Source organism: Choloepus didactylus, chromosome Y, assembly GCF_015220235.1.
Source record: "Choloepus didactylus isolate mChoDid1 chromosome Y, mChoDid1.pri, whole genome shotgun sequence".
In the NCBI taxonomy this organism is placed as follows: Eukaryota; Metazoa; Chordata; class Mammalia; order Pilosa; family Megalonychidae; genus Choloepus; species Choloepus didactylus.
The window spans coordinates 18580920-18600043 of record NC_051335.1 but is presented as its reverse complement, the minus strand read 5'-3'; the positions used below and the strand labels follow the sequence as shown (position 1 = coordinate 18600043).

The window sequence follows — 19124 nt, the reverse complement described above, 5'->3', positions numbered from 1 at the left end:
AACTTTGTGTGCCAAGGCATGAAAGTGGAAAATCCCCAGTTCATGTCCAGGGAACATTTAAGTGGCCCACTTTGGCCTGAGTGGGAATGGTAGCTGGAAAGAGAGATTGGGGCCAGATTGGTGAGGGCCTTGAATGCCAGGCCAACCAGTCAATGAAAAGCCAGAGAGGAACATAATTGGAACATGGCTCAGGAAAATTAATCTGGAGGTGTGTGTATGTGTGTGTGTGTGTGTGTGTGTGTGTGTGTGGATGGATTAGAAGGAAGCGAGTCTGCAGATAAGGAACACATTTGGGAGAATGCTGTCATATTCAGGCCCAAAGGGGAGGACAAGAACTTGGACTAGGTTGGGGACAGTGGGAGTGGAAAGGAGAGGCTGGATGGAAGAGATGATGTGAAGGAAATACCAGTATTTTGTGTGTGTGTGTGTGTGTGCCTAATTGACTTTGGGGTAAGGAAGAAAATGAACTAAAAAAATACCTCTGAGGTTTTCAGCCCGTTATAACAGAAGCTGGAGATTTACTCATGTTGGACAGTTGGAGATGTGACTTGAGTAATTGTAAACTCAGAACTAGATCTCAGGAGAGAGATCCAGACTGAAGATACAGGTACAAGGCTTACTGCTGTTGAGGTTGAAACCGTGGGCTTCACATCTCTGAGAATGTGTGAGTAGTGAAGAGAAAATGGCTCTGAATAGAACCTTGGGAAAGGCCCTCAAATAAGGAGCTAGGGGAGGAAGAGGAACCAACAAGTTTCCAAAGTCTCTCTCTTTCTCTTTTTTTAATTAAAGCAGTTTTATTTGCACACCATACAATCCATCCAACATGTACAATCGATGGCCCTCAGTATAATCACAAAGTTGTGCTTTCATCACCACAGTCAATTTTAGAACAGTTTCATTACTCCTAAAAGAACCAAAGTCTCTTGACATGAGCATCATGTGTGCATCTCTTCCATTTCTCTAGCTGTATAAAACTCAGTTGAATTTACCTTTGCAGGACTTCTGTGTGCAAAGTACCTGGATGTTTCTTGCTTGGCCTGGAAAACTCCAAGCAGTATTCTGGAAAGAATTATAAGCACAATAAGGATGAACTGGTTCAAAGAATGTATAGCCTGTTTAACAGCTCCATCTTTGATAAAAAGGTAGAATTAATGAATAAGTATTTATTGAGCACCTCCTATCTGCTCAGCACTCTTGGGCACTGTGGGGTGTCCAGTCTGTGGGGTGTCCAGTCATGTAAACCATGGATATTTGCTTTCTGTAAGGAGTGTCCATTTAGGCGGGGAGATGACACACGCGTACATGAAAGAAATAGCGAATGCTTAATGTGTTATAAAATGTGGTACAGACCTTTATTACCACAGGAGACCAGCAGAGGAAGAAATGCCTGAGCCCAAGTAGTCAGGCAATAGGACTGTCTGGGGGAAGGGAGCCCTGTTCTGGACCTTGAAGAGGGCCGTAAGTGAAGAGAGCAACAGTGATGGAGGCTTGACTAACTGGAAACGAGGGTTCGTTTTGAAGAATAATGGGAAGGAGCTGTGTGACCTTGAGCAAGTTACTTAGCCTTTCTTCCTCAGCTTCCTCATCTGTAAAATGGGGACAATTACAGTACCTGCTACCTCATAGAATTATTTTTAGGCCTAAGTAAGTAGTAAGTTAATACATGTAAAGTGCTTGGAACGTAAAGTGCCAAGGACACAGTAGGTGATACGTGTTAGCTGCTGTTATTTTTGACAGCCAAGCAGCAGATAATGGAGGACCTGACCATCAGGTGGGAGGAGGAGCTTAAATTTAAATCAGTAGGTGCCACTGCACGGGGTTACGATGTGACATGATGTGGCTGCTGAAAGAAACTAATCCAACAGTTGCATGAGGTCTGGGCTAGATTGGAGAGAATCTGGAGGTTGAGAGAACAACTGGTCATTGAGTTTTTCAGATTTTATTGTCTCTGGTGACAAATTTTCTGCGGGGAAAGTTCTAATATCTCCCTAAAAGTTCCTCAGGTTTCAGTGCCCTTCCTGATGACAGAGGTGTCATATTAGATGACTCTGATTAGCAGAACATGAAGTGTTCTGAGTTACATTTTCAGTGTTGCCTCACCACACTTAGTCATAGGTTTCTGTCTCCTACCTTGACAGGCTTATACTTCTCTCCTTTGCTGCCACAGACTTTTGTTTCCAGGCAAGAGAGCACAAATCCTGTATTCGTTTGGTCTCAAAAATCTCCCTTGTGTCCTGATTGCCTGTTAGTTGTCTTTATTTGGGCTTTGGCTTGGCTTTTATTCTCCCCAGAACGTTTGGATTTGTGTACCCTTCAAATAGTTTTGTTCTCAAACTTGAGGCACTTGCTCTGGGCCAAGAACACAGGGAAGAAAATTCCTCCCACTTTTTATTAGAGGGAGAAAAAGTAATATTTTCTGGACTGCTTGGAATTGCTTTCTGATTCATTCCATTTGCTTTTTGTTCTCAGCTGCCGGAGAAGATAGACATAAGCTGGAATAAAAAGATGCTTAGTACTGCTGGCTTTTGCACAACTTACGAGATCCAGAACTCAAAGAGAGAGCGCTATGCCAAGATTGAGATTTCTCTGAAAGTCTGTGACTCTGCAGGTGATGGCAGGAGCATGGCAGCTTTGCCCCTGTGCCCTTTCCTTTTGACACGTGGCCTATGATGCTGGCATTCTCTAATAGCCTGTGTGATAGCTTTAACTGTTATTCTTATGTGGACAGACCTATCGTGTGTTGCTTAGGGAACATGATTGGTGTCTGTCTCGCCATTCCTGAAAATTCAACTTGTCAATCTCTTTACTAGGCCTAACTTTCTCTCTGCATTTCTATGATTCCAGCAACAGCATCTCCATTTTCCCAGTAGCCGAAGTTCCTGATCCCCTGTATGTAGCCAGTCACCAACTCTTCCTTCATAAGTGCCTCTCCAATCATTTCTTCTCCATCTTTGCCTCTGCCCTGGTACAGGCCCTTGTTACCTCATTCTCTTCCCAGCTCCCCTCAGTCTCTCTGGCATACCACTGCATTGCTTTCCTGCTAAGAAACCCATGTTAGGGGAATTTTCTCTAGGGGAGAACCGTTTCCTTGTCGATCAGTGTCAATGCTTATAGCCTGGCTTACAAGGCCATTGTAATCTGCCTCCACTCCACTCAGCCAGTCTTTTCTCTCACTCCTCCAACACTAACCTGTGTTCCAACCAGGCCTTCTTCACACCAGCCTTCAAAATGTGCTACACTCCTTCCTGCCCCCAACCTTTGCTCACATTTTTCACCACACCTAGAATGGCCTTTCTAACTGTAAATCCAATCGATTGGGAAGGGTCCAGCTCAGATCCGAGTTTCTCCGTGGAGCGTCTCCTGACCAAATTTTATGGCCATAGTCATTGCTCCCCACCCTGTCCACTTAAGTTCCCAGAGGGCAGAACCTACGTGTAACATAGATGCATTCCTAGCGGTGCCCCACAAAAAAGATGAGCACATCGGAGCTGCTCCGTAAAGCCTTGCTTGTTATAAATACCTGACCTAGGCTCTCTGCCCTTAATAAAATCTGGTTGAAGTAGGTGGGAATTTCACTTTCAAAAGCCTGGGAAGGTGACGCTCATGCTTGCCCATGTATGCTTATATAAGATGGCTTTGTGTCTGGTAGGCTTGAGAGAGAGTCTAGGAGTTGTGGGGTGGGTAGCAGACTAGAAGAAAATTGGCTAAAGTGCTCACAATTTCTTTTCACTCCTCTTCCAAGACCGACTCCGGGACACGTTGATCCATGAAATATGCCACGTAGCTTCCTGGCTCCTTGATGGTGTCCGTGATTCCCATGGTGACATGTGGAAGTATTATGCCCAAAAATCCAATATGGTGTACCCTGAGCTGCCCAGGGTGACCCGTTGCCATAACTATAAGATTAACTACAGAATTAATTATGAATGTACTCAGTGCAAATCCAGGTGAGTCTCTTCTCCTCAGACTTTTTCCTATTATGTTTTTACTCTGGCTTCCATGTGGCTCTCCAGTGATTTTATTAGTAAAAAGAGGGCTGTCTGACTCGAGGAGTAAAACCACTTGAGTCCTTTCTATGTCCTCTCTCTCTCCATTCTTTTCCCTAATGTGAGCCTACCTGACCAGTGCCGCTGCTTGGTGCCCAGAGAAAATTCTTGCTTTGGATATGAGGCCAATAGCTCAGAGGTAACGCTGCGGTCCAGTGACTGAGTCCTTTGTTTTGTGGTATCTCTTTCCTTCCTAGGGTTGGCCGCTACACCAGATCATTGAACACCAATCGCTTTATCTGTGCTAGATGCAGGGGAACTCTGATCATGTTGCCGCTAACTCGAAAAGATGGAACCCCCATTAAACCACATGTGAGACCATTTGCCAAATATGTGAGGGAGAATTATAATGCAGTTAAGCATGAGGTAGAAGGGATCAGCCATGGGGATGTGATGAAAAAGCTCAGTAAGGATTATGGTGCCAAAAAACAACAGCAAGATCCTTGAAGTTATCTGAGAATATGTTTGTACAGGCTGAGTCCCCTCCTACCAAAATTTATTAAAAAATCTTTTTCTCTGAAGTAACAAATATTAGAGTTCAAATACTTGTTTTAGCTTCATGTTGTTAATGATGGTTGTTCTTAACTAAAGATTCTATTGCTAACCATTTTGTGGCCTTGACAGTATTCTGAGACCTTTTCCAATCCATCTTGGGTCTTACTTTGACTCCATAGTTTAGATGTGTAGAGCAAAATGCAAAAGAAAAGTGAGTTTTCGAGAATGGCAGGTTGAGAGAATGAAAATAACGCTGGAAAGGGAACAAGTCTTAAAAGGCAGCACTTCAAAACCAAAACCAGGGCTGCTGTCAGATATAACCTGTTACACCTACCTAGAAATAAAAGACAAACATGTTTCATGAATTTAGTTGCTATCGACATTGAATGAAGCCTTCCTGAGCCATGTTATTTGTTCACAAAATAAAATAAACTGTTTTCTGCATCGCACTTAGCAAAGTCTGTTCATTGACTCCTCGTCCCTAGAGCAGAACAGACCCCTGGGTCATTTGTCCAAGACCGTGGACATCCTAAAGCTCTCTAGGATGTGTCTAGATGAGCACTCTCTGTTCTGTGTTTCTCTCTGATTTTTGTGACTGCCCAGAAGTGCTTCAGCAGCCTCCCCACTTCTAGGAGATATCCAGGATGTAGACTAGAATCAACATCGTATTGGTTTCCTATTGCTGCCATAACATGTTACCACAAACTTTGGCTCAAAACCACACGAGTTGATTATCTTTCAGTTCTGGCGGTCAGAGAGGTGAAATGGGACACACGGGGCTAAAGTCAAAATGTTGCAGGCAGGGCTGCCTGCCTTTTGGAGGTCCTGGGGGAGAATCCATTGCCTTGCCTTTGCCAGCCTCTAGAAGCCACCTGCATTCCTTGGCTTGTGACCTTTCTCCATTTTCATAGCCAGCAGCCTAGCATCTCTCAGGCCCTGCTTCTGTTGTCACATCTTCTCTGACTTTTTTGCCTTCCTCTTCCACTTTCGAGGACCTTTGTGATTACATTGGATAATCCAGGCTGATCTTATTTTAAGGTCAATCAGCAACCTTAATTCCCCTACCCTGTTAAGGTAACCCATTAATAAGCACTGGGGATTGGGTTGTGGACATCTTTGGGAGGGCATTATTATGCCCTCAAATATCCTCACTAGGACTGGCGTCACTGATAATATTTATAGGCAGGTTGTATTGTCGGATGTGTTATGCTCTTGTTTTCCTTCCTTCAGTTTGCAGATGCTCGGAGTCTTCTTTCAGTGGCCACAAGCAGGCCTATCTGCAAGGCTGGATGGGATTGGGGTGTATGTGTAAGGTAATATGAACTTCCCCAACTAAATCCTCTAATTCCTTCTCCTCACTGCCCTCTCTGACCCTCTCTGCAGTCTCAGCAAGGGCCCAGTGGGCATGTGAAACTGGATGGTGCCACATCGGTGATCGTGTTAAGGTGCAGAGTGGATGCACCTGATAAGACACCCCTGTGGGGTGGAGGGGAGGGCCAGGCCCTTTGCCTTAACTCGGTAGCCTTGTCACCTGCCCTCCTGAGAAGCACTGGTTGTCTCCATTTATGCCACCCTCAGCTAGGCTGTGGAATAGTGTTCTCTGCAGCCTACCTGTGCCTCCGGGTGGCCTGTGTGCTTATACTGTCAGCAGTTCATCCAACCTCATCGCTTTTCTTTGCTCCCACTGCCACTTCTCTAAGTTAGAGCCTGCCTTGCCTCTCCCCTGCTTTCAATCTGGTCTCTGTGATTGCATCCCGAGTCCAAACCAACTTTCAGTCTTATTTTCAAACCACCACCCCCTTCCGCCTGAACCCTTAACCCTGGCCAACCGGGACCATTTCTTATTCTTCCCACAAGCATTACTGTTTTCAGCCTTCCTCTGCCTGAAGACACTGCCCTGCCTTCTCTTTACCTATGGAAATACTACTTGTCCTGTAAGGTCTGTTCAGTTCTCTTTGTCTCCAGGAAGACCTGCCAGAGGGGTCCAGCCCACGGTGTGGTCTGAACCCCCATGATCACTGTCTGTAGGTCATGTGTTCACCTCTGCTAGCCTAAGCCTCTGGAGGGCAGGGTCTAGCTGTCATTCACGTCTGAAGGCCCCTTCCCCAAATTTTGTCTAGACAGTGTCTGGCCAGCCAGTTGACTACCTGCTTACTAGGCACCCAGGGAGCTGGGTGCTTCCCCATAAGGGACAGGAGAGGGCAGGATGGGTCGGCACAGACCCAGGGCCAAGCAAAGCAGAAAGTAATGACACACGAACACATCCTGGTCCTGATTCTCTTGTTTATTGAAAGGTCTTCAGCAGGATTTTAGACAGCTTATAAGCATTAAAAGGGGGCAAATACAGAGATCTCAGGGGCCACAGCCATGAGCAACGAGTTTTCCCTGCCCTGTTGGCCTCATACTACCTGCATGTAGGAAGACCAAGTGGTAGTTGCCAGATTAGAAGGGCAAGCGGGGCTCCTGGCAGCCAAGGAAGATGAGCCTGAAGGCAGCTGCCCCTAAAACAGTAGGAGTGATGGTTTCAGGACCTCAGAGGCTGGATGGGGCTTGGCAATTGAGAAGCAGCAATGGCGCAGTCCCTGGAGCTAGAGGGTCAGCTGCCTGGGAGCCCTGGCAGGGCTGGGGCTGCCGGTCAGTTCCAGGAGTGCTGTGTCTGGGGGAAGCAAAGCTATGGAGATTGGGGGTGAGGGGATGGTACTCAGAGACAGCCCAGGAGAGAGAGGGAAGAGAAGAACCTGGAAGGTGGGGTGAGTCAGGCTGGGTGGCTGTGAGGGGGGGCCTCCAATTCCAGCCTCACAAGCCCGAGTAGGAAGCCTCAGTGGTCTCAGACCAGGATGAATCCCGGCGGGAAGAGGCCGGCGGCCTCTGGTGCCCTCTCTGGTCAGGGCAGCCCAGGCGCAGCAGCAGCAGCCACATGCGCTCTCGGAACTTGACGCCCACGAAGGCGTAGAGCAGTGGGTTGAGGCAGCAGTGCATATAGCCCAGGCCAGAGGTGACCGACTTGGCCACGTCCACGCGGCTTTCTCGCCCACAGTTGCGGGCCAAGGCCCCCAGGTCCATGAGGGTATCCACCAGTACCACTAAGTGGTAGGGGGTCCAGCAGAGGGCGAAGGCCACCACCACCACCACCACCAGCCGCATGGCTCGCAGCCGCCGCTGGCCCCTGGAGAGCAGCAGCACGGCCAGGATGCGGGCATAGCAATAGGCCATGACCAGCAGGGGCAGCAAAAAACCAGCCACCAGCTGCAGGAGGCGCAGAGCTGTGCGGCCCACCTGGGGGAAGTTGTACTGGCAGTGGACAGCACCGAGGCGCTCGTCATGGTGGGCCGACAGGAAGATCAGGTCCGGGAGGGCAAAGAGCAGACAGAGCCCCCAGACGATGACACAAGTGAGGGCCACGCGGGCTGGGGGACCCCGGCGGTAGAGCTGGGTGGCATGTACTATGCTCAGGTAGCGGTCAAAGCTGATGCAGGCCAGCAGGAGGGCCCCGGCGTAGAAGTTGATGTTGAACAGGGCCCCGGCCACTTTGCAGAGGCCAGAGCCGAAGACCCACTGCACAGCAGCGTCCACTGCCCAGAGGGGGAGGGTCAGTACTAGCAGCATGTCAGCCACGGCCAATTGAAGCAGGAAGGTGTCGGTGCTGCTCAGGACTGCCCGTTGGCTCAGCAGCACAGCCGCCACCGCGCCATTGCCCAGCAGCCCCAGCAGAAAGAGGAGGCCATAGAGGACTGGCAGGAAGGCCCGGTCGAAGTTCAGGCTGAAGTCCTGTGGGCACGGTGGGGAGGCACAGCAGACGTCACTCTCATTTTCTCCATAGTCGTAGGAGGAGCTACAGTTTTCCAGGAGGAAGGCAAACTGAGAGCCATGGAGCTCTTGGCGTTCACTCATCTGCGGAGGGAGGGAGGGGACTGTGTTAAAGGCCTTGTCATCCTTTCACTGTTTAGTCTGAGGAGGGTTTGTTTGGGGGGTGCAGTTCCTCTGTAAGGGCCTGGGCCTGCCACCCCTTTCTTCTGAGGCCGGGCTTCCTGAACTCCACCTGCCCTGCCCTGACTGCAGTGGTAACTTCCCTTCTCGAAGGCTGCCGCCCTCTCCCCCCTTTTGGGCCATCCTGTCTGCCCAGGGATCCAGGGCAGGAGGCAGGGCTTCCCTCCTTGTGCCCCAAGCCTTCCCTGCCCACTCTCCACACTCTCCCTGCCTTTCCCTCACTGCTTGCCGCCCTCAGTGCCCCAGCCATGCCTAGTGCACCCACCTTCCTCCCCACAGTCCCTTCTCCCAGTCACTGGCCCTCCTCTTCCCCTCTCAGCCCTTGTCCCGGGACCCCAGCTTCTGCTCCCCCTCCCCCATGGGGATCTCTCTACAAATCACTGCCACCCCCAAACCACACAGTCTCTGCCCCTGTCCTTCTGCCTGCCCCACGCTGAGGCTTGCTCACCCATTTAGTCACCCCCTGGGCCCCTCCAGCCCCCACCCCCCCAGCTCTGGTGGGAATATTCCTTTCCCCTTCTCGCACCCCAACTGGCCCAGGAGGTCCAGACCTTCCCAGGGCCAATTCAGTCCAGCATGTTAAAATCAAAAGTTCAAAGGCAGAATCGAAGGGGACTTCAGAGGCCACTGAGGCTGAGCCTCTATCCCCTGCATTTTACAGATGAGTCACCAAAGCCAGAGAGGGGAGGAGACTGGCCCACTATCAGTGGCCAAGCTGGGTTCCCAACCCCCCTGTCCAGTGCTCCTTCCACCAGCGAGCCATGCCGCCTCCACCTACCCACCCAACCCTCCGGTAACCCTGGATCATGAGCCAGCCCTGATGTCTTTCTTGAGTGTCCTGGGCTTTCCACTCAGAGCCCTAGCCTGGCCTTGGCCTGGCCTGGCAGGGCAGTAGCACTTACCTCAGGGACCATGGTCGGGCTGGTGCTCCAGCTGCTAAGGGCTGTGTGCTGCCTGCCCTTCTGCCTTGGCGCTTGTGGTTGGAAACCTGCACTGCACAGAGGAAGTGAGGGTTTCGCGTGGTTCTCAGCGGCAGCCTCTTCCATGGGGTTATCTACACCCGACCTCCTTAGACCTGAGGCCACAAAGTTCCTTATCCTGGCCATTGCCTTGGCTCTGGAGGAGGTGGCACCAAGCCTGGGACCAGGAAGCCTGAGCCCTGGGAAAAGGGCAGGGGGTTGCTGGGCAGGGGGAGGTCCTTTGAGGGGAGAGGTGTGAAGGAGAAGCAACTGCAGCTGGGAAGTGAAGGGAAGCCAAGCAGCCAGGGGCAAGAGTTGCTTCTCCTGCACCATATGGTCAATGTTCAATATGTGGGAATTTTTCCTCATCTGCCCTGGGCTGGAGGTGATCTTTGCATGATTGGAAAGACTGGATTGCTCAAACTGTTAGGTCTGTAAATCAGACCAACCTGCTTAAGAAATGAAAATATTTTAAAGAAATGTGTCACATTCAATCTGGGCCTTTACCATCACCCCTTGCCCTTCACTGTAAGGGGAAAGGGAAGGGGGCTATGAGTTATGAACTTGTTCCGTGCAAGACACTATTTTAGGTGCCCTTGCTGACACCATCTCATTCCAACCACGCAACTCCCCTGTGAGGCAGGGTGATCATCCCCACTGTACAAATGAGACCGACCCAGAAAGGGGCCAGGCCTTCACCAGACACAGCAAGTTCAGGTGGGAGCTAGTATTGAACCCAGGGCTGTCTGACTCTCCTTTTACCTACCACTCATCACACCGCCTTCAATTTTTTTAAAGGATAAATTCTGATACATTAATGCAGTCAAAAATAAATGAGCTAAAGCTACATATTTTTAAAAAATTTTTAACATGGATCCATCTAGAAAAGCCAATGACTGCATGGTGGAAGAGGCAAGTTGCAGAACATCGTGTTATAGTTTGGCGCAACTTATGTAAATTCTCAAAACCACACACACACAACAATACCTGTATTGTTTTGGATACAAATGTTTGTTCTAAGAGTTTAAAAACAGGCACTGGGGACACCACAAATTCCTGAGAGTAGCTGTTTCTGGGGGGAGAAGAAGGGAAACGGGCTCAGGTTGGAGCACATAGGGACCTCCCGGATCAAGGAGAAGCTGTAAAACAGTGTCTGTATGTCCCATCAGGTAACATGGCTGAGTGGGGGAACAGTTCCTTTCCCCACCTTGTCCTCTGCTCCCTTTTGACCCTTTTCCCCCTCCCCACCTCCCTTTTCTCCTGATCAGCGGAGAAAGGCTCCCCCTAACTTGCCTCTCCTAGTTTCCTCCTTTGCTCTTTCCTCCCTATTTGAAAAGGAGTGGAGAAGGGGATGGCAAACGCTAGCCTGTGGCCTTGGGGGCTGGTTTTCAGCAAAACCTTCAGCAAAGACTCCAGGCTGGTGCCCGGAATTCAGTTCAAACCAATCCATCAGATGTGGACTCAGGAGGCACCATGGCACCTCCTTCCGCGGGCTGCGGACAGGAGATGGGACTGTCCTGGCTGGGAAACCGTTTATCGCCTGCAGGGTCCTGGCCAAATGGAACTGGGAACTCAAAGGTCAGGAGTGATGTGAGTGGAGAGGCCAGGGTGGATTCCAGAAGCCGCGCAGATTAGGATAGAAAGGATTTGGCAAGCGCCCGCTCATGGGGGGATAAGGAAGATGGAGGGGAGCCCAGGCCATGGTTTCCCAAGCTGCTTTGTGAACGGCTTTGATTTCCCTGGGCCTCTCTACAAATGAGAAAAATGAGGAGAGTGGAGTGGAGTTTTCAAAAAGCTGAACCTGTTTTGTATCCTGCAAGTATGTCCACCCCCTCTTCTTTTTTTTTTTTTTTTTTTTTTTATTAAAATGATCTTTTCTTTAGGAGATGAAGTTGAGAAGAGTTGGTAGCTCTGAAAATAATTTGCTATTGGCGGAAGTTGCCAACCCAACGTGGGTCCTCCAGATAGATGTTGAAATGTCACCAGTGCATAAGTCAAGGAACCCCTTGGTCTCCTTCCTATGCCCTGGTCTCCTTGTTTGTCACATGGGGATCATCCCCACCTTCCCAGGCTGCTGGCAGGATAAATGAGAGAAGGTGAGGGCAAGGGCTTTGGAAAGATGCAGAGATGTCTCCTTTCCAAGGGGACAAAGGGATGAGGGGACCGTCTTTCTCAACAGGGTCATCATAAGATGAACCGAACTCATCAAGGCTAGAAAGGCTCTGCACAGGACCCAGCGTTTTAGCAGGAGCACAGTTGAGAAGGTGGAGTGAGAGGGACCGCTGGTCACACACCTAAAGCCACCGGGAGCCTTTCAGGGCCGTGAGGCCTGGGAGAGGGTGGGATGCCTTGTGGGGGGTGCCCGTGTGGACTTGGGCCTGGGGGCTGGTCCTAGGGTTGGACCAGTGCTAGCCTAATCCTCTGGCTGCTTAGATGTGTTGACCTTTAGGCAAAATCACTTCACACCTCTCTCTGCCTCAGTTTCCTCATCTGAAAAAAAAAAAAACCGGGGATAAGGATAGCACACATTTGATAAGGTGTCTCTGTGGACCTGCAACCAATAAGGTGAATAAAGTGTCTGGCACAGGGCTAGTGCCCAGTGAGCAGCAGTTCCTCCCCCCTCCCCCCCTCTCACCCCCCACCCCCACCCTCACCCTGTCACTGTCTGGTAACTTTCCAAGCTAACCCCTCTAAGGCCTCAGAATGGCAGGTCTGCAGCAGGCTTCTGGGGCCTTCCCTTGGAAGGGTCAGCCTCTGTGTTTGGGAGCAGATTGTGCCTCACCAAGTGCAGCCTGGCCCTCTCATTTAGTCCATTTTGGTCCCAAGTAGCCTCTGGCAAGTCAGAGCCAAGCCAGACCCTTGAGGAGACCCACCTAGATGGAGGGGCCTGCCATCTGTGCCCTCCTGCTTTTGCCCTCCAGAGCAGCTATCGGGGAGCTTGAGGAGGAAGTTAGTCAGAGTGAAGCTGCCCTGGGGCCCCACCTGTGGTCAAGGTGTGAAATGTGCACCTGGCTCCTCTCTGCCGCCCCTCCCCCTGTTTTTTTTCTTTTTTCTTTCACACCTCTGGGCTGTGGTTTGGGGAGATGGGAGGCTCCGAGGTCTGAGCCCTGGGCCCAGTCCCTCACAGGAAGGAGGGCCCCTATAAGCTGTCTGCCGGGGGGGGCGGACTGGGGAAGGGGGCCATTTCCTCCTCCTTCTCCTCGAGCATCTGCTGCCTCACGGCCTTTCTCAAAGTTCCTCAGAAAAAGTCCCTTAGAGCCTGCCCCAGGCCGTCTGGGGAGCAGGCTCTCAGGTGGGCCAGAGGTTCCTGTGGGGCTCAGGCAGTGGCTCAGATTGGAGTGGAGCCTTTTTAAAAGTTAGGAAACGTTCTAGTCCCAGAAAGGAGCGTGGAGGCAGGGGTTGAGGCCTAAGGTGTCCTAGTTGGGGGAACAGACAGTTCCAGCCCAGGAGAGTCAGACCACAGAGCTGTGGGAGCCCTCACTCTTCCTGGGCCCAGGGAAGGTTTCCCGGATGAGGTGAAATTTGAGCTGGAGTCTTGGAGGACGTTGCTGCAGTTTGTCTGGTGGCAAAGGGAAGACAACAGCTATTGGGCAAGTGGGAGCAACCGGTGCCAAGGCTAGAAAGTGAGGAAGACCTTGTCATATCGGGGGCGGTCAGTCTGCTTAAAACTGAAAGAGCTTGTGAGAACAGGAGGCCAAAGGGGGCTGGAGAGTAGCTCAGGTCTCAAGTCCCACCGCCAAGCACAAGGGCCCAGATTGCGATCATCCTGTCATCCTGACCCCAGCAGTGCCTGGGAACTGATAAATAAAAAAATAGTTTCCATTCAGCAAGCCTTTACTTTCATACACGCAATCGCTTTTAGAATCTTTCAGCCCTTGGGTAAGGCAGAGATTACTGTACCCATTTTGCGGAATGGAAAGGGAGGTTTAGAGAGGGGGAGTGAGCTGTCCAAGGCCGGTAAGTTTGTGAAGATTCCTATAAAGGCTGCTTTTTTTCTTTTGAAACCTTTTATTTTGAAATAATTTCAAACTTTCCAGGACAGCTGCTAAAAATTATACAACTCCCCCACCCAGAAAACTCCAACAGGCCTCCCATCCAGATACCCAGATCCACCAACTTTTAACATTTTGCCACCTTTGCCATACCATTGTCTTTTTTTTGTTTTTTTTTGCCATACCATTTTTAAATCTATCAATCATCTATCATCTCTCTAGCTATCTATTTATCTGTTTTCTAAACCTTTGAGAGTAGGTTGTATGCAACACTCTCCTTGAATAGTTCCGTGTGCATTTCTCCAGGCTGCTTTTTTTTCCTCAGAAATTTTACTGAGATGTAGTCACATATCATACAATCTATCCAGACTGTACAATCAATGGTTCACAGTGCATGGTAGTGCACACTTAATTTTAGAACATTTTCATTACTCAAAAAAGAAAAAAAAAACCCAACACATCCCAAACCCCTTATCCACCCCCCCCCATTACTGACCCATATTATTGGTGTGGTACATTTGTTACTGTTGATGAAAGAGTATTAAGATATTACTGTTAACTATAGCCCATAGTTTGCAGTAGGTGCATTTTTCCCATGTAGCTCCTTGTAATAGTGACATTTGTTTTAGATCATGAAGATACATTTTTATATTTGTACTATTAATCACAGTCATCATCCATCACAGCGTTCACTGTGTTATGCAGTCCCCTATTTTAGCCTCTAGCTTTCCTTCTAGTGACATACACAACCCTAAGCTTCCCCTTTCAAACATAATCACACCCGTAATTCAGGGCTGTTAATTACCCTTACAGTAATGTGCTACCATCACCTTTATCCAGTTCCAAACATTTAAATTCAACCTAGTTAAAAATTCTCTCCAGCTGCTCTTTCTCATTTCTTATAAATGTATTACATAATAATATTATAATAATTTTTATCAATAATAATAATATAAGACATAGATCTCTGTGAGGTGTATCACAACGTCAGGGTCAGGAGGCTTCAGGGCTGGCGCAGGGGTGAAACCTCCCAGATGGAATTCTGTACAAAAGGACGAGTGACCCCTATATGAGCCATGATTCCCAGGAATGTGAATCTCTCTGGTGACATGGGACAGGACTCCCAGGGATGAGCCTGGCCATGTTGTGGGATAGACAATGCCTTCTTGACCAAAAGGGGGGAAAGATATGTAACCAAATAAGGTTACAGTGGCTCAGAGATTTCATATAGTCGAGAGGCTATCCTGGAGGTGACTCTTATGCAAGCTCCAGCTAGCTATTCCAAATGCCCACAGTATGCCAAGCCCAAATCAACAGTATTCCCGAAAATCCTAAAGAATACCCAGGTCCCTATCTGAGACTCTATAAAAGTTTCACTAAGTTTAGTTTTCAGAAATTTAAAACCTTCAGATTGTTTCTATGCCAGATAAATCCTCAAACCCAGAGGCACGAGTCTTTTCAAGAACATCAACGAGATACATCCCCCTTCCTCATAATGTTGACACTGCTTTTCAATATGAACAAGTTAGGGTGGTCACTGCCCAGATATCTCTGAAGATTGAGACAGAGATCAAACGAGAGGGGTAGCAACTGACAAGATAAGATTTAACAAAGGATTATGAATACTGAATCATTATCTATCTATCTATCTATTGATCTATTTGTAGTCGCTAGTGTATTAGAACAGCTAGAAGGAAATATCTGAAATTGTCAAACTGTAACCCATACCATACTTTTAAATTTGCTCTAAAACTACTTGTTAAACCATACTTTGAAAGTTTTCACTTTTCTGTTATGTATATTTCACAATAAAAATATTTTTAAAACTTTCAAAAAAAGTTATATGAGGAAAAAATGGAAAAGAAAAGAAGGGTGAAGCAGCAGAACTGATTCTGTAAAATTAAAAACCCAAAGTGAATGGAACCAAAACCCACAGGTGAGTGTGAGACTGAGTGTGCATGTAGCAGTCTATTACAGTGACTGCTGTGGGTATGTGACCTGGTTATGGGCTGTGAGTCTGTGTGCCAGGGAGAAGGGCTGGCAGGGCAGGTGGGCTGGAGAGACCCAGCACAGACCGGTGTGCCAGGCCCCCAGGGCTGTGAAAAGTTGTTTTCTTTTTCCTTTTAAATTTTATTTTAAAAAGCTAGAAATACAAATGAAAACTGTTGAGTGATGTGGATGGAGCTTAATCTAGACTCCAAACCCTAGCTTTAAAAACAGGTCTCAGGATTTCAAATGGAGTTGAGAGGTCACTCTGGTGGACATTCTTATGCACTGTATAGATAACACTTTTTAGGTTTTAATATATTGGAATAGCTAGAAGTAAATACCTGAAATTATCAAACTGCAACCCAGTACCTTTGACTCTTGAGGATGATTGTGTAACAATGTAGCTTACAAGGGGTGACTGATAGTGAAAATCTTATGGATCGCACTCCCTTTATCCAGTGTATGGATGAATGAGTAGAAAAATGGGGACAAAACCTAAATGGGTGGATGGGGAGGATGATTTCGGTGTTATTTTTTACTTTTATTTTTTATTCTTATTCTGATTCTTTCTGGTGTAAGGAAAATGTTCAAAAATAGATTGGGGTGATGAATGGACAGCTATATGATGGTACTGTGAACAGTTGATTGTACACCATGGATGATTGTATGGTATGTGAATATATCTCAATAAAACTGAATTAAAAAAAAAACAGGTCTCAGACACTGATTGTTTTTCATGGACAGAATATATGCTGTGTGAAATTAGGAACCCCCTACTTAACAAGTCAAGTCCTCAATCTTGAGGCTTGCTCTTGTGAAACCTAGGGCTGTAAAGGGAAGGATAAGCCTTCCCATAATTATGCCTAAGAGTCACTTCCAGAGAACCTCTTTTTCTGCTCAGATGTGGCCTTTCCCTCTCCAAGCCCAACTCTGGGAAAAAAAAAAACTCATTACTCTTCCCCCCTACTTGGGACATGATTCCCAGGGGATTGAGTCTCCCTGATAATGTGGGACACAACTCCCAGGAATGAGCCTCATCCTGGCATCGAGGGATTGAAATGCCTTCTTTACCAAAAGGGGGAAAAGAAAGGTAACAAAATAAGGTTACAGTGGCTACAAGACTTCAAATAACGTCGAGAGGCTATCCTGGAGGTTATTCTTATGTAAGCTCCAACTAGATATCCCAAATGGCCACAGCATGCCAAGCCATGATCAACAGTAGTCTTGAAATACCTAGGTCCCCGTATGAGATTCTATGAAAGTTTCCCTCGCTAAGTTTCTCTCTCACAAACTTAAATCCACCAGAGTGTTCCTATATCAGACAAGTCCTAAAACCCAGAGCAACAGCCTCTTTAAGAACAACAACCAGATGCAGCCCCCTTCCCCATAAGGTCTATACTCCTTTTCAATATGAACAAGTTAGGGTGCTCACTGCCCAGAAACCTCTGAAGATTGAGAAAGCGATTAAATGAGAGGAAGGGGTAGTAACAGACAAGATAGGATTTGACAAAGAATTACCAATACTGAATCATCATACAAATATTTTTGGATGCTAGCAAATTAGAATAGTTAGAAGGACATAACTGAAGTGGTGGAGCTGTAACCCATAACATTCTTTGAAATTTGCCCTATAGCTATTTGTTAAATTGTACTTTGAAAGTTATCACCTTTCTGTATATATCATATTTCACAATAAGGAAAAAACTGAAACTGTGGAACTGTAACCTGTAACATTCTTTATTACCTATATAAGCACTTGTTAAATTGTACTTTGATAGTTATCACCTTTTTGTACATATCTTATATTTCACAATAAGGAAATAACTGGAATTGTGGAACTGTAACTCATAACATTCTTTGAAATTTGCTCTCTAACTACTTGTTAAACTGAACTTCGAAAGTTATCACTGTTATATATATATATATATGCTAAATTTCACAATAAAAATGTATTAAAAAAACAGGTCTCAGAAAAAAAGTACCTATTGCAAACTATGGACTATAGTTAACAGTAATAGCTTAATGTTCTTTCATCCATAGTAACAAATGTACCACACCAATACTAGGGATCAACAATGGGGGGAGGGGGATAAGGGCTATGGAGTATTTTGGGTTTTCTTTTTTATGTCTATTTGTTATTTTTCTTTTTGGAGTAATGAAAATGGTCTAAAATTGATTGTGGTGATAAATGCAAAACTAGGTGATGATACTGTGAGACATTGATTGTATACTTTGGGTGGATTTATATGGTGTGTGAATATATCTCAATAAAATTTGCAGAAAACACACACACACACAAACCCAAGTGGATGGATTAGAGTGTTGTTTGTACAATTTGGTAAATTTGCTAAAAATCATTGAATTGTACAATTAAAATGGACGGATTTTAAAGTAAACAAGAACACCACCACCAAACAGGTCCCAGACTCCCAGCCCCATAGGTCAATACTGAATGTGAGGACTGACACACAGTAAGGGGACTTGGGCACCCTCAAGGATCCTCACTTGCCCCAGGGCCTACAGTGGCTTACTTTAGGGGTCCTCCTATGATCCCCTCCCTTCCAGAAGCCCGAGGGGCAACTGCCTCTCAGGCACTCAACAGGGTTGGCTGGCTTGGGAGACCCTCAGCCCCGGCGGGGAGCCTCAGGGTCGCCCCTAGGTAACAGCGCTTCAACGGGGAGCCCAGCTCAGGATGGAGCGAGGTCCCTGGAAGGCACAGGTTGGGGCGAACTGCAGGTTGCAGGGTGCGGGAGGGCCTCTCGCCTTTCTTTGGAAGAGGAGACAGCGGATGCGTTCACAGCGCGCACCCCAGCGCGCACCTTCTTACAGGCCACCACGCGCAGTCCTGGAACAGCACACCCAAGGGTCCCACGCGCAGCCACACGGTAGGCACAGGAGATTCTGAAGTCGGAGGCAGGTGAGGCTTCTCTGCTGCAGTTACCAAGAGCGCGTGGGTGGAGGTGGGACTCCACCTTGGGGAGAGACCCAGTGAAGGAGATGGCTGGAGTTGAAGCGCCAGGGCCCTGAGGCTTCCCGCCAGGGGTGAGGGTCTCCCAGGCCAGCCAACCCTGCTGAATGCCCAGCAGAACCCGGTTGTCCAGGCTTTTTTTTTTTTTTTTTAACTCTTTTATTCACACACCAGACAATCCATCCTAAGTGTACAATCAATGGCTGTTGGTATAATCACATAGTTATGCATTCACCACTACAGTTAATATGAGAACATTCTCATTTCTTCCCAAGAAAAAAATCCCATACTCCTTGTATCCTCCTATTATTGACATTTAGCTTCTGTATAGTGCCTTTGTTACCATTAATGCAAGAATATTACAATGTTGCTGTTAACTATAGATCTTAGTATATATTAATTGCGTTTTTCCTATATAACACCCTATTATTAACACCTTGTTAATAGTGACATATGTCTGTTCTAGTTCATGTAAGAACTCTCTCATATTTATACAATTAACCACTGTGCTGGTTTGGATGTATTATGTCCCCCAAAACACCATTATCTTTGATGCAGTCCTGTGTGGGCAGGAAACATATTGGTGTTGATTGGGTTGGAGACTTTTGATTGGATGTTTCTGTGAAGATGTGATCACTCAACTGTGGGCGAGATCTTTCATTGGATAATTTCCATGTAGATATGGCCC

At 47.5% G+C, this 19124-nt stretch overlaps 2 protein-coding genes across 2 annotated transcripts; one reads left to right on the top strand and one right to left on the bottom strand.

The window, feature by feature from the left end:
- The first annotated feature begins 189 nt into the window (after positions 1 to 189).
- On the top strand, positions 190 to 5192 carry GCNA (germ cell nuclear acidic peptidase). Its single transcript, XM_037822925.1, has 4 exons — positions 190 to 1142; positions 2470 to 2608; positions 3743 to 3947; positions 4244 to 5192. Exons 1-4 carry the CDS (start codon positions 1104 to 1106, stop codon positions 4491 to 4493), a joined length of 633 nt encoding a protein of 210 aa, XP_037678853.1. The 5' UTR covers positions 190 to 1103; the 3' UTR covers positions 4494 to 5192.
- Positions 5193 to 6800: 1608 nt separating this feature from the next.
- CXCR3 (C-X-C motif chemokine receptor 3) lies at positions 6801 to 9541 on the bottom strand. Its single transcript, XM_037822816.1, has 2 exons — positions 9431 to 9541; positions 6801 to 8432 (listed from the first exon to the last, which is right to left on the bottom strand). The coding sequence occupies exons 1-2, from the start codon at positions 9440 to 9442 to the stop codon at positions 7338 to 7340; spliced, it is 1107 nt and encodes a 368-aa protein (XP_037678744.1). The 5' UTR covers positions 9443 to 9541; the 3' UTR covers positions 6801 to 7337.
- Positions 9542 to 19124: the final 9583 nt, after the last annotated feature.